This window comes from Hyaena hyaena, unplaced genomic scaffold (assembly GCF_003009895.1).
Source record: "Hyaena hyaena isolate Hyena2069 unplaced genomic scaffold, ASM300989v1 scaffold_1346, whole genome shotgun sequence".
NCBI lineage: Eukaryota > Metazoa > Chordata > Mammalia > Carnivora > Hyaenidae > Hyaena > Hyaena hyaena.
The window spans coordinates 351,273-366,136 of NW_024081978.1; the positions used below are offsets into that span (position 1 = coordinate 351,273).

At 46.3% G+C, this 14,864-nt stretch overlaps 1 protein-coding gene across 1 annotated transcript in view; it reads right to left on the reverse strand.

Moving 5' to 3' along the window:
• LOC120225148 (SPARC-related modular calcium-binding protein 1) overlaps positions 1–14,864 on the reverse strand; it is a gene marked incomplete at its 5' end in the record, with an annotated part of 81,752 nt that overhangs the window by 28,356 nt on the left and 38,532 nt on the right. The window contains 2 exons of the mRNA XM_039223379.1: positions 7,958–8,038; positions 10,015–10,071. Coding sequence (XP_039079310.1) covers positions 7,958–8,038; positions 10,015–10,071 — 138 coding nt within the window. The remainder of the gene's footprint in view (positions 1–7,957; positions 8,039–10,014; positions 10,072–14,864) is intronic.

A 14,864-nucleotide genomic window follows, 5' to 3' on the forward strand; every position in this document is an offset into this window, starting at 1 on the left:
CAGCAACTCAAAACAGTATCAGTGATTGAACGTTTCTCTCCACTGGAGTGGACGGCACCACTGCCCCCTCCCTTTGGCACCCCATTGCCGGACAGTTGGCTCCTTCCTTACACTCTTTGTATTTCTTCCCCTTCACACCAGGTAGAGGCCCTGACACACAGCAGTTGTTGATGGGCCTGTGACCCTGAATGAGACCCTTAACAGCCTGGACTCTTTTTTGTCGTTTAATATGAAGCAGTGGATGGGGTGCCTGGGGGGCTCAGTCAGTTAAGCATCTGACTTTGGCTCAGGTCATGATCTCACGGTTCGTGTGTTCAAGCCCTGTGTCAGGCTCTGTGCTGACAGCTCGGAGCCTGGAGCCTGTTTCAGATTCTGTGTCTCCCTCTCTCTCTGCCCCTCTCCTACTCACACTCTGTCTCTCTCTCTCTCAAAAATAAACATTAAAGTAAATAAATAAATAAAACGAAGCAATGGTACTAGATGATACGCTCTCTCTCCCACAATCTTACAATCAGGCAGCATTGGGTCTGGGTCCCCACAGCTCAGCGACCTGATCCACGCTCAGCGACCTGATCCACACTCAGCCTCCCATGCCCCAGTGAAACCCAAGGAAGGGGTGAAGTGAGGGGCATGGCTGCTGGGGCTCTCGGGTTCTCCTTTGCACCCCTCGATCCCCTGAGGGTGACACCGTGTGGCCTGATCTGCTGCGGCTCAGAAGCCCCATCTCCAGAACGGAAGTAACTGTGCCTGTCCCACACACCCGGCGGTGGCTGAGGGCACCCACTCACACGGGCATTTGCAGTAGGCTCTGTAAACAAAATAGGGCGGGTTGCTGGGATGCAATGTCGTGGGTGAGGACATGTAAGGGAAAATTACAAACCAACCAGCCTGGCTAAATAATTTTTCTCTGTGGAACCCAAAATGGCCAGGAACGGTTCACCATTGTCAGAAGCACTGACCTCTGCCTTCCCACGCAGAAGAAACTGAGGCGTGGAGGAAAACAAGATATAAATTCTACAGAAGATATTTCTTTGAGGACGGATTGTCCCAATATAGCATATAGGCGCTTTAAAAAAAAAAAAAAAACAACTTTTCCCCCAAAGCATCACTGACTCATATCCCCTCAAATTTTAGAAAAAGCTCCATCTCTGCTGCCTCCTGCCATGAAGTGAGCTCATATGACCCTTCCACCAGAAAGAATGTGAAATGTTTCCCAGTGGTTTGCAATGACACGTACTGAGAAGTGGCAGGCTGTCGCCTTTCTAGTTTCGCTCAGTAACTTCACTGACCTTGATCTGACAAGCTCTGTCCTTCAAGGGCAAGAGCTAGCAAATCAAACTTCAGGCGAGAAGGAAGGAGGGAGCCCACGCCGGGGCTGGGGAGTGGTGATGGAAGAGACAGCTTTCAATTTGTCGAATAAAGTATCATAACATCACTCTTCATCTCCCAAGACACGAATGCATGAGTGTGTTTATAAGATACGTACCCTGCCTTCTTCCCAAGCCACCTTACAAATAAACACAGAACGAGGATCCTCAGAAAGAGCAGAGATGGTCGTTGACTTCTAGTAGACTGGAAGGAGCCAATTACAATCCCTCAGCAGGGCCTCTGGTTTCAGGTTTTTGGTAGCAGAGGCCAAAAGAAAAACGCTGGGGTACATGGTTTTGCCATCAACACCAAAGAGCATACAAACTCACCTACAGAAAAATCTTTTGCTGTTCCAGCAAGTCCCAGATGCCGATCATACTCCCGCCTCATCCATCCCACCCCATACCCCTCTGTCTGAAGCAGATGTGGTGGGGTGAGGCAGGAAGACAACTAATTTGAAATTGAGGCAATAATGTACTGTGGGGCTGGGCTCTCTGGGGCCTGCAGACGTGTTTAGGGCTCCTCTCTGCAAAGGGAAAACTTGAGAAAGGCCTTTGTTGCCATGGAGAGAGCCAGAGGGTTGACCACCCTGCCCTGTCCCCGGCTCCCTTCTACTGGCCATGACTGGCCAAGACACCTGCAGAAGATAGACGGGCAGACGTCCAGGAGGCCAGTTACAGAAATAAACATCAAGGATTTGTTTTTATATAGATATTTTAAATGCTTACAAGCCCAGACCCGTCCTCGGCTGCTAACGTTAGCGGATTACTCATTCTTCCTTCCAATCGCGTCATGTGCGAGGTTCCAGGTGGCTGTGGGGTATTTGCTCACAACGGCTACCGCTGGTTTCCCTGAGAGCTGTTTATTTTTCCAGGCCTCAGGTCATTACATCACCCCCGTGGTTTCTGGGCAGGCCAAGCGCGCTGGTTTGGAGGTTGGGGGATCCGGCCAGGAGGCGCAATTGCCTCTGTGACCCTGCGTCCCAGTCATAGCAGCTGTCCCGGCAGGAGCTTCTCTGGCGAGGAAGGAGCAATCCAAAATGCAGCCAGGGGCCCACAGCAGGCCCAGAGAAGCAACGCTCGGCCACCGAGGGCAGGTAAGGGCCTGGATGCTGCCAACAGCTTACCTGCGACGTGCATGGTGAGGTCGGCAAATACTCCCATGTATGAGGAGACGGGGTTGTTTTCATGGTAAAACTTACGAGAGTTCTACGAGCCGCTGCCTTTGGGGACACCCAGAAGGAAGCTGTGTGCCGGACAAAGAGGCAAGGGAGGAAAAGTTTCACCCACAGCGCCAGGTTCTGGGCCTTCTGGAAATCCCAGGTGAGATCAGGAAAGACGTTAACTAGGAAAGGTGGCAATAAAGGAAAGAAAGTGACAGATAAGGAAGAAGGGAAGTCAAAGGACTCCACCAGTGGCCCCAAGAGTTAGCCACGTGGGGGGCAGAGGGAAAGGGCCCATGTGACTTGAGGACATTGCTATGCTGCTCCAGGAGAAGACTGAAGGCTCACATGACCATATTTCCCAAGAGTATTTTCCCAGGCCAGAAAGCACAGAATTTTGTCATAGAGGAAAAGAAAGAGAAAGAGAGAGAGAGAGAGAGAGAGAGAGAGAGAGAGAGAGAAAGAAAGAAAGAAAGAAAGAAAGAAAGAAAGAAAGAAAGAAAGAAAGAAAGAGAAAGAAAGAGACATTTGTAAATCACAGCTGCAGCAGAGTGTCTGCACACAGTAAAATTAGAAGCCGTGGGATCTGGGGTAATCTGGGGTATGATAGGGACAGAGAATGAGACAGCCTAGTTTTTGTCATTTCTTTAATCTCTGCTCTTTTCTATAAAATGCAGCTGACTAAAAAGATTTTTTTAAGTTGTAGTTATATTAAGAAATGCCTTGGTTGGGGCGGCTGGGTGGCTCAGTCAGTTAAGCATCTGACTTCAGCTCAGGTCACGATCTCATGGTTTGTGGGTTTGAGCCCCATGTTGGGCTCTGTGCTGACAGCCAGCTCAGAGCCTGGAGCCTGTCTTCAGATTCTGTATCTCTGTCTCTCTCTGACCCTCCCCTGCTCATGCTCTCTCTCTCTCTCTCTCTCTCTCTCTCTCAAATAAATAAAAACATTTAAAAAGTAAAAAAAAAATATTGATTAAAAAAAAAAAAGAAATGCCTAAATAGCTAGCCTCTGATACCAAAAACTTCCCAAGAGTTCCTAGTTTCTTACAAAAGCAGAACACAGTCTCTGGCCAACACTCATCTGTGGGAAGACGCCTGCTCTCGGGTTCTAGGGTGTCGGCTAGCCAGGTATGTCGTCTTCCTGAATGCAGGAGAGCTCCTGGTGTGCTGGAGACAAGAATCCGAGAGAGAAGGCCAAAGAGGCAAACCCGTCAAGGCCGAGACTGCCAAGTACCCAGAAGGCGACACTAATCACGGTGAACACAAGACAAAGCCTTGAAAACAAGGATCGACACCTCCAGGAGGAGAGAAGGAGACAGGATAAGTCTGCAGGCGTGTGTGTCATGTTATTGCAGAGCTTCAGCTGCCCAGTGGAGCCTTTCCAACATCAACAGTCCCCAGGCCAGAAAACAAACCTGGCGTCACAGGGTCTGAGTGTGAAAGACGGATGTTTGGGGTGTAGAAGGAACTGGGATGGCCTCCTTGCCTCTGAGAGTGAGTGGGAAGAGCTTTCACCTAGACCAGCTTCTGAGGCCCACTTCACCCTCCACAGAGGTGGGGGGCTGAAGCTCAGCTAACCCAGAATCTTCTGGCAAACTCACTTGGGAAACCTGCCCTGGGGGCTTGACCCAGAGGCTCCCGTCCATAGCAGAGCCAGCAGCCCAGACATGAGTTACCATTAAAGTAGATCTGACTTCTCATCAAACCAAATGAGACAGCACGAAGGTGGCGTAGCCATTATTTTTTAAATCCTTTATGACACACCTACTATGTGTTAGGCATTTCATATATTGTTGAATCTTCAGAAAAACCCTGCAAGGCACTAATAACTCTGTTTCACATATGAACTTTCTCAAGGTCACTTAGCTCTCATGGGAAGCTAGCACTGGAAGCCAGGTCAATGGGTTTGTCTGATACCAAAGCCCATGCCGTTGCCATTACATGGCTTGCCACTTCTCTATACAAATGATCCCCTACCCTTGCCCGCAAAAGCCAGACCTCCCATTTGTGAAAGCGTGCACCAGAACAGAATGTTAACGCTTGGCAAAGGTTCATTGGGGGAGGGGGAGGGCAGGGCTACGTGAGCTGCCCAGAGCTCCTGGGCTGAGTCAGGCTTCCCTGAGCACGTTGGGAAACATCTCAGGAGGGATGGCCCCTACCTCTGCCTGGTCTATGAGAGGGGCCAAAAACCACAAAGAGGACACTCCCATGCACACATTCCTATCCAAATGCTTCTATTTCATTCCCATATGCCAAGGGCCAGCAAACTACTTTCCAGAAAGTGTCAGATGGTAACCATTTTAGGTCTTGCAGGCCAGACAGTCTTTGTCACAACTATTCAATTCTACTGTCACAGCACAAAAACAGCCATAGACAATATGTAAATAAATGGGGGTGGCTGTGTTGCAATAAAACTTTATTTGTATGATCAGGCAGATAGCCATTTGTCAATTCCTGCCTATATGCCTTTGTGACATCATGTCTTTTACACATAATTACATCAAAAGGATCAACAGGTAGTTAGTCAGTATTCCCACTTGGTTATGATGGAGAAGGTCCTCAGTTTATTAGAAAATGCCTCAGGTATCAATCTCGGATAATTATCACTGGTCTCAAGTTCTCCCAGGGAAGTGCTGGCTCTCCCTGAACTATCCTGTTCTATACACGAACCTTCCAACAGAACTGGGGACACCAAAGGGAAAATGAAGGTGGCTGAGTCACTCCAACAGAAGGAAGGTGGTTATTCCCGCCTGGAAACCATTTCTCAATAAGACCCATTACTCAACCAATTGGAAACTATACAGGGCAAGTAGGAATGAAAAGCAGAGAACTTGAGTGGAAGCAAACATCAAATAACTTCTCATCACCACTTTGCCTGACTCAGAGAAAACAGTCCAAGAAGATCAGCACTCTATCTGCAAAGATAAATCCTTTCCCCCAGCCCCACCTCTTACTAGCTGGGACCCGGGATAAGTGACTTCCTCTCTCTTACCCTCCAACTCTTCATCTGTCCCAGATGGAGACAATAACAATACTTATCGTGTCGTGGGGAAGCTCAAATGAAATAACACGTGTCAAGTTCTACAGGACCTGACAGGATGGTTCTGATTTTGATGATGATGATGATGATGACGACGATGAGAATGATGAGGATGGTCTTTTCTCCTCCATCCTCTCCCAGAGCAAACACAGTGAGCTAGATTCTATAATGGACATAATAGATAGGCAATAAAGCCCTTGCCCTCACAGAGTTTATAGCCTAGGTAGAGAAATTAACCTCTGGTGGATGGAAAAGAAGCAATTCCTTGAGACAAATGAGTGTTCCAGGCAAACAGTGCTGTAGGATTGCAGAGAGCGCTGACTCTCACATCTTCCACCTAGTCCCAAAATAAGAACTAAGCTTCATCCTGGGGCTTTGCAGACCTGCTAGGGGTTCAGGGAATGGGGAGGGGGTGCCTGAAGATGTCCCTTCCAGCCAGGTACCATTTCTTTGACAGCAAGAGGGGAGGTGGGAAAAGTTGCTGCAAAGAAGCTTTTGCTCACAATGACAATCACAAATTCTTTCCTGGTTGAGGGATTCTCATGGTGAGCAATATCATTAATATTTCCATTTTCCTTCCATAATGATGAGAATAACAGAGATATGCACTTACTCTTTAGCCAGGCACTGGTTAAGTTCCACATAGACAGTAACTCAGCTAACCTTTAACCACAATCCCCTGAGGGAAAGATCATAATCCCAGATGAGAACTGAGGCTCAGAGGGGATTATGTGCCTTGACTGGGTCACTCAGTAAGTGGTGGAGCCGGGAAGTGAATGCAGGTTTTGCCAATTCCAACGCCTATGCTTTAACCATGGCACAATTGTGTCAAAGCCTCCGGAGCAGAGGAAACATGGTCTTCCCACCTCACCATCCCATACCTCCAGCTTTTAAAAAACAGGGAACCAGACACATGCAGAGGTACTGAACAGCCTAAATCACAGAGAAAATCAACCAATGCTGTGTGGCTCCACCTCATGGGCTAACTCACTTCATGCATTCAGATTCTCACACTACCACCTTTAGGGCAAAGCTGGCATACGGATAAATCTAAAGGCGGCCAATGACAGCCCATTCATTAATTAATGGTCATATAAAACTCTGCCCATCAGTTCTAGGGGATGTATCTTTTGATTACAGACCTTGATGTCCATAAGGAAAAAAATTATATGGCCGAAATGAAATTCACCAACCAGGCATAAATTATGCAGAGGGGCATTTCTCGTGATTTGGTTTTAGGCTAAATAAAAGAAGGATGATTTCCCCATGGCAGAGATACAGACTGGGTTTGCTAATATATTTTCCTGTTGGTGGACTTCTGGTCTTTAGTGATGGTAAGTGAACTTTATTGACTTTGGTCTTCACTGATTATCAGTGAGCTCTACAAGTGAGTCCTACAAATCTGATCACCCTTCAAGAGTTATCACCTTTCCACAGGGGTTCAGCCAGCACTGAAATTTGACCCTCAAAAGATCAGATCAGAAAATACATGACTGCAAGCAGCTAGTTTGAAGCCTTAAAAGACACACACAAGGCAAGTCTCTTATGGCTTGAGGTCCAACGTTTCCATGCCAGGCCACTTTTTAAAATTCTGTGCATGGCCTGCTAGGAATTTACCCAAGGGATACAGAAATGCTGATGCATAGGAGCACATGTACCCCAATGTTCATAGCAGCACTCTCCACAATAGCTAAAACATGGAAAGAGCCTAAGTGTCCATCAACAGATGAATGGATCAAGAAGATGTGGTTTATCTATACCATGGAATACTACATGGCAATGAGAAACAATGAAATCTGGCCATGTGTAGCAACATGGATGGACCTTGAGGGTGTTATGCTGAGCGAAATAAGTCAGGCAGAGAAGGACAAATATCATATGTTTGCATGCATAGGAGGATTAGGAGGAACCTGACGGAGGAACAAGCGGGAGAAGAAGGGCGGAAATGGTGGGGGAAAGGGAGAGAGGCAAACCATGAGAGACTCTTGAATGCTGACAAAAACTGAGGACTGATGGATGTTGGGGGGGGGGATGGGCATGGAGGAGGACACTTGTGGGGATGAGCACTGAGTGTTATGTGGAAACTAATTTGACAATAAACTATTTGTAAAAAAAAAAAATTCTGTGCATGGCATATAAAGAGCCACTTAAAAGTATTAAGGCATGCAGTCAAAAGATTTTTTGCTAAACGGATCAAATAGTCATGAAAGATGATCCCTGAGATACTAACTGAAGAAAATTAAAGTTGGACGGGATTAACTCATCTAATCTCATTTTGCAGCTATAGAAGTTGAAGACAAGACAGGTTAAATGACTTGCCCAAGCCCACACCACAGGGCAATCAAGGGCAAATCAGGCATGTATATAATCCCAGGCTGATTATTTACCTGAATTTCTTACATTGGTGTTGTTCAGCTTGGAGTCCTTGATTACCAAGTGCTTAATCCATAGAGTGGGGGCCGTAATTTCTGAAAAAAAGCAAAGAAAAGAAGAAGAAGGGAGAAAACACCAGTCTAGGCAAAGGGGATAGATAACTTGTAGTGGAGTCCCCAGACTTCAGGAGCCTTTTCTGAAGCCTGAGGCATCAAGGTTGGAGCTTTCTCCCTCATTCCACATCCGCTTTGTCCCAATGCCCTCTCCCTTCTCACTAAGGAAGCTCCTCTACCCGCCAGCTCACAGGAGCCAACCAGGACCTCCTGTGCTCAGAGGCAGAGTGGTCTAAGTCCAGAGGCGCTGAGCCGCTCCATCCAGGAATAAAAATATTATCCCAGGAGGTGAGGAGCATGGGCCAAGCCAAGTCTCTCTCAGCTGCTTCCCTGGAAGAAGATTTAAAGGGGATAAATCAACAAACGAATGCCAAACAAACCACAGAGACCATTTTGGAGGAAATGGCTGAGCCACAACAGATTTCAGCTTGCTGAGACTCTGTTCCACATGGGAAGGAAAGTGATGTGTGCATCAATACCCTTCCTAATGGTTTCTCACTGAACGGAGGCTGAATCCCTCCATCCAGAGAGCTTGGGGGAACCTCTAGCCCCTTCAGGGCCTGGGTCACCCAGTGGACAAAGTGGTATGGGCATCAGGAGAACCCTGATCAACTTTAGAGTTAAGAAATCTTCAGCGGGATTGCTGGGGCAATCTCCCAAGGTGACATGGTCTCCACCTCCCTTCCGATTCCCCGGGATCCCAGACCTGCAAATAATCCAGGAGATTTGTGGATCACAGAAACATCTGAATTTCTAGGCATGAACACATACATGTTCCACTAAGTGACCAGTTGTACAGGTGAGCTCACATTTCAATCCTATCTAGAGCTGAGCCTGTGCTAGAGACATCCTGAACCATAGTACCAACCAATGGCATCATTTCTTTTAAATCCTGTCTCTCTGTCCAGTACTGTGATTTAGGCTTAGATAGTCTCAGCTGAAAGCTGCTCAGAGGTTGCTGCATGTTGCACTGAGAGTCAAACCTCATTGTCAGGCTTTCTAGAAATTGCATTCCGTCAAGCTTCCTGCTCCTCTTCACAGGAACCTGTGTACATAGCAAAGCACCCTGAAGAATGTAGGCCAGGAGCAGCCCAAGCTCAAATAGAGGCCAGCCTTCAGCACTCCATGCCCCTCCTGTCCATTCCTCATACCTCCAGGGACATCCAGCCTCTATCTTGCTACAACCCACACTATTTCTCTTGCCCTAGAATTCTCCTCTTGCAAATGCCTTGACTCAGCTGTCAAGGTTCACCTTAGCTAAACCAGGTCCACGAACCAATCTCTTTCCTCCTACTTCCCTACAATACCCCATCCCTACCATATTCTCTCCTCCGTCCATACCAGTACCCCAGCTACAATGCCCTGATTCTTCCCTTCCCCTTTCAAGATCCAGCGCACGTTCCATCTCTTCACATAGTCTTTCCCTAGACCATGGTGATCTCTTTCTCCCATAAATGTCCATTATGATAAAAACTGAGACCATGTAATTTAACACATCAAATTCTCCGATAGTTGCCATTGTCTTGAGACCAAAGGCTTCATCTCATCCAATCCTCCTTTGTCCTCCACAGGCCCAGCACAATGCTGGGCACAGAGAAGGAACTTGCAAGTGTCAGTTCATCTACTGAAGGGACAGTGCTCGCCTGTCTTTCTCAGTCATGGCTCCTCAGTCTTGGCAGCTCAAAGGGTCCATCCAGGCTGTGTTATTGTTGGACATCAGCAGCCAGGCAGGAAGCCTGGCTGGAACAGAGGGCCTTTCCAGAAGTAGAGAGTGTACCAGTTCCTGGGAGGATTTGCATTTTTTAAAAGGTTAAAACAACCCAGACTAAACTGGGAAAAATTGAAATTAAAAAAGAAAAAACTAATCATAAAGCTTACACAAATATCCAAAGAAAAGATGTTCCCCAAATCTAAAGACGGGTGAGAGAATACGAGTTGTAAGTAACACAAGAGCTTACCATCTCCATCGAATACTGGCTGCGTCTCCATCGTGGGTGTAGGCTTAGACCCGTCATCTGAATTCAGGGTTAAAAAGAATCGAAAAGAGACTACCATTATTGAGGTAAATACTATCTACTCTCCAGCACTGTTGAATGGTTGGGGTTTGCACATGGCCCGGCCAAGTCCCAGTGAAGAGACCAAAGAGAAAGGAAGGGAAGGAAGGAAGGAAGGAGGGAAGGAAGGAAGGAAGGAAGGAAGGAAAGAAGGAAGGAAGGAAGGAAGGAAGGAAGGAAGGAAGGAAGGAAGGAAGGAAGGAAGGACGAACAGGAAGGAAAAAAAGAACCACAGAGAGACACCACAAGTAAGACAAACCCAGGTGTGTGTTCACCATCCCAGGGGAGGGACAAAAGGGAGCTCAACTGTCATGACTTTGGAGGACCCTTCCTCATTAACCTGCATGTACCAGCATGGTCAGCCCTGCTCTTCCCCACAGAAAAGCTGAGGTGGGGAGCAGCCATCTTCCCCCAGAAACCCTGGGTTTTGGCCACACAGGTTAGGATAAGGTTAGTATACTTGATGGCATCAAATTCTGGTGTCCCTAGTTCCTTCCTGCCCTCTTATGAAAGGTACCAGCATAGTACCTAGTGGCCCTCATTGAAGAGCTTAAGGAAAACATGAGGTATTCATGAGGCGCTATTCCCTCTTGAACACCTAGCTATTTCTCTATTCTCACCTAAAAGGGAAGAGAAGGCAGGAAGGCCCATCCTCTCTCCAGTATGCCAAAGTGAAGAGAATCAGGAAGCCTTAGAACATTTTTAACTGTAAAACAGCATGCTCTCCAATTCCCAGTGAATTGGAGCGGGGACACGGCAAACAAAATAGAAGGGAATGGGGGAAACTGCACCGTGGATTTGCTTTGAAATTTCTACCATAGGTGATGGGAGCAGGAAGTTCCAGGTAACAAAGCCGTAATCCACATCATTCCAGCAATGTTGGCAGCTCCCTGCAGGGCGAGAAACTCTGCAGGTTAGGAGTGACTGTAGACTTTACCCACCTTTCGGGACTCTGAGTTATTTTCATCAAGATCCCCAAAACCTTAGTGTTGGGCAGTGTCTCAGTGTCTCTCCACTGTTTTTCACTATTGCCCACCTAAAGAGCATTTTTAGACTTTTTTTTTTTTCCAAATCACCTACCTAATGAACTATTAATAACACAGGTACACTGTATATCTGTTGATATAGTATATGTATATCTGTGCTTTCTATATAAAAAGAGCAAGAGTCCTTTTTCCCCCCATCGCCCCCAATCCATTTTCGCCTGCTTGGTATCTCAGCCGCCATTGAGAATGCACAGTTGAGAGATTTCTCTGTGTTCTTCCCTGGGTGGGGGGGGGGGGGGGGGAGGGAGAAGAACCCCATGGTCTCAGGCAGTGTGATGATTACACCATCCTCCAGAAATCTTTTATAACCGAACACTCTATTCTCCAAGCATTAACTATTTTGTTGTCATGTTATTCAATCACCATTTGTTTATATATTCCCTTGTTTGTTTTGCCAATGGCTTTTGTTTTTAAGTTTTTGGTTACTATAACTTTCGTTTACTTATTTTAGCAGAAGAATAATTAACACACAGTATTGTATTAGTTTCAGGCCTCCAGCTTACAGTAAGGCTAGTTACATCTGTCGCTACACTATTATTGACTATATTCCCTATGCTGTACCTTACATTCCCATATCTTATTCATTTTATAACCAGGAGGTTGTACCTTTTAATCCCCTTCACCTATTTCATTAACTATGGAGAATGCAAGTACTCAGATAGTCTCTGCGACGCCAGTCAGATCACCCATAATAACAACCCCCCACCATTTTGAGCTCCTAAGACCTTTGGCCGACTTCCCTGCATCTTATCAGGGAGGGAGGAAGAACACAGAGTTCTGATCCTTTTCTTGCACCAATACCCCATTCTTGGGATCTTAAGACTGGAGAGCTATAGAGTCCCTAATTGTGGCTGCAGGCTGAAGCCAGCAATCGGACAGCTGTGTGACACCTGACCCTGACCCTGTGCTGATACGGAGACCCGCCTCCCACAGGGGCCAAGGCAATCCCGAACTATGTGACAATCATCCCAAGGAATGAGATATAGCAGGGTGGAGAGGAGTTAACTCGCTGGATATCTTATTTGCCTCCAACTGGAGTCCAGAACAGGCATCTTTTGATGTAAAACTGTGTAAGTTTGATCTGGAAGTCATTGAGGGAGAATAAACACGGAGCAGAACCACACAATGTCACTTTTTTAAATAGCATCACTTCCCCTGACTCCATTAACACCTCTTTCCATTGAATTCAATGAGCCACTGAATGAAGTCTTTTGGCAGCTGCAATGCACATTTGGTTGCTCCTGCCGGATGCAGAGTTCACAGTCTAAATAGCCTAGCACGGAGTGCTCAGCCTCTCCACACTGGGTGGCTTCGCTTTAGAAGTCTTAAGGGCAACATAGTGAAAGTGAGAAATCAAGCATTCCCAGAGGGACAACGGTGAGAGCCCAAGGGAAAAGTGGCTCATGCAGTATTTTAATATTCAACTAAAATCCTCCCATGTTCCAAGACCTGTAACTCCAGAGCAGGGTAAGAGAAAACATTCTGCTTATTTCTCCCATCATCCAGATGAGAGTCTGGGACTGCCTATCTGGTGTAGCAATCAGCAGAGGTCTGTTGTTCAAAGAAAGGAAGGAGTGTTTCCAGTCTCCCGGGGGGGAAGTTCTGCACTTCTGCAGGCCAAGGACCTCCGCGATTGCCCAGATGCAGGCCCAGAGCCCACATCGCATGAAGCCACGTGCAGGGAGTGGATCTTCCTGCAGGGTAGGGTCACCAAGGGTGAGGAGATACAGCTGCGCTGCCACAATGGACGCCCTCGATGGAAATCTTTATGAAGTGAGAAAAGACAAAGTGCCCGGCCGCCAGGAGAGCCACCTGTGAAATTCAGCTGCCCGAAGGCTGGGAAACCAAGCCAAAGCCAACAGGACCCTCTGACCATCATCTCCGGGCACCTGGGCACCTGGCTTTCAACCTGGCAAACAAGCGCACCCTTCTACCAAACATAGGTCCAAGGCCTGGGTCCAAGGTCCACATCAGTGTTGCTTCCTGGCAAGCCTTGGGACAATACCAGGCCCCAGCCTGGGCCCCAGGGAGAGAGAAAAGCTTCCACTTGGTTCCCCAATCTCTAGTGGGGCCACGCTCCAGATTCTGGCTTTACCTCCAATAAACTGGGTAAACTGAACCCCGCACTTTTCTTCTCTGGGATATCCTCTTCTAAAAATGAAGGATGCCTGTCTTCCCTTCTCAAGACACTGTGCAGGAGTAAGGACTTCAAAAGGCCTCAGGACACTAAGTGTGAGCAAGGACTTCAAATATATGAATACCACGAGTATAAAACATCTTATCCAACAGCTTACTTTTAAAATTGGACTTGCAGGGGCGCCTGGGTGGCTCAGTCAGTTAAGCGTCCGACTTCAGCTCAGGTCATGATCTCACAGTTCGTGGGTTCGAGCCCCGCATCGGGCTCTGTGCTGACAGCTAGCTCAGAGCCTGGAGCCCGTTTCAGATTCTGTGTCTCCCTCTCTCTGATCCTCCCCTTCTCATACTGCCTCTCTCTCTCTCAGAAATAAATTTTAAAAAGTTAAAAAAAATGTTAAATTAGACTTACAAAATTAAAATCCTATCCAAGATTTTAATTTAAAAAAGTAAAGTAAACCTTACAACTCAGTAAGAAGATGTACAACCTAATTTTAAAGTGAGCAAAATATTTTAATAGACATTTCACCAAAGAAGGTGCATGGACAGCTAATGGATATACGAAAAGATGCTCAATGTCACTAGTTGTCGGGAAAATGCAGATTAAAACCACGATGAGGTGCCACAATGAACCTGCTAGAACAGCTAAAATCCAAAAAACATAAAATACCAAATGTTGGCAAGGATGCGGAGAAACTTAAACCCTCATTCATTCCTGTGGGAATGTAAAATGGTGTAGCCGTGTTGGAGAACAATTTGGCAATTTCTTTAAATTGTTAAACATAAACTTGCCATTCTACCTAGACATCCCACTCTTGGGAATCCATCCAAGAAAAAGAAACACACGTACACTCAGAGGCATGTGTGCAAACATCCATAGCAGCATTACTTATCATAGCTTCAAACTGAAAACAATCCAGATGTTTGTCAACTGGCGAACACATAAACAATTGGTGATATATCCATATAATGGAATATTACTCAGCAATGAGAAAGGACGAATTACTAATACGTGTGACAATACAAACTTCAACAGCATTATATAAAATGAAAGAAGCCATGTGCAAATACTACATATTGTATGATTCCACTTATGTGAAATGTCTACTAAAGATTAGTAGTTGCCTAGGGCTAGAGGAGGCAGTGGGTTGGAACTATAAATTGGTACAAGGTTGCTTTTGGGAATGATGGAAATGTTCACTGGTAATGGCTGCACAATGCTCTAACTGTGCTAAATCCATTGAACTGGATGTTTATGGTGGGTAAATTTTATGGAATGTAATTATGCTTCAGTAAGGCTGTTAAAAGCAAAAGAGAGGTAGTGCTAGTGTCGTCTCAGATCAAACCTCAGGCAAATAGCTACATTATTTCAGCGATTCTTTATCTCGGGGGAGACCTTCCCATGTATTTTAAAGAAAAACGTATCTGAGTCTCAGTTTACACACATGCGCAAGACGATTAGATGCCTGATGCTCATCATCCATGGTTCATTTGGACCTCAAATAGTAAGACTTTGGTTCTCTTTAACACCACAATACTCTTACAGAATAAGGAGAAGAGGATAGAACACTAAAA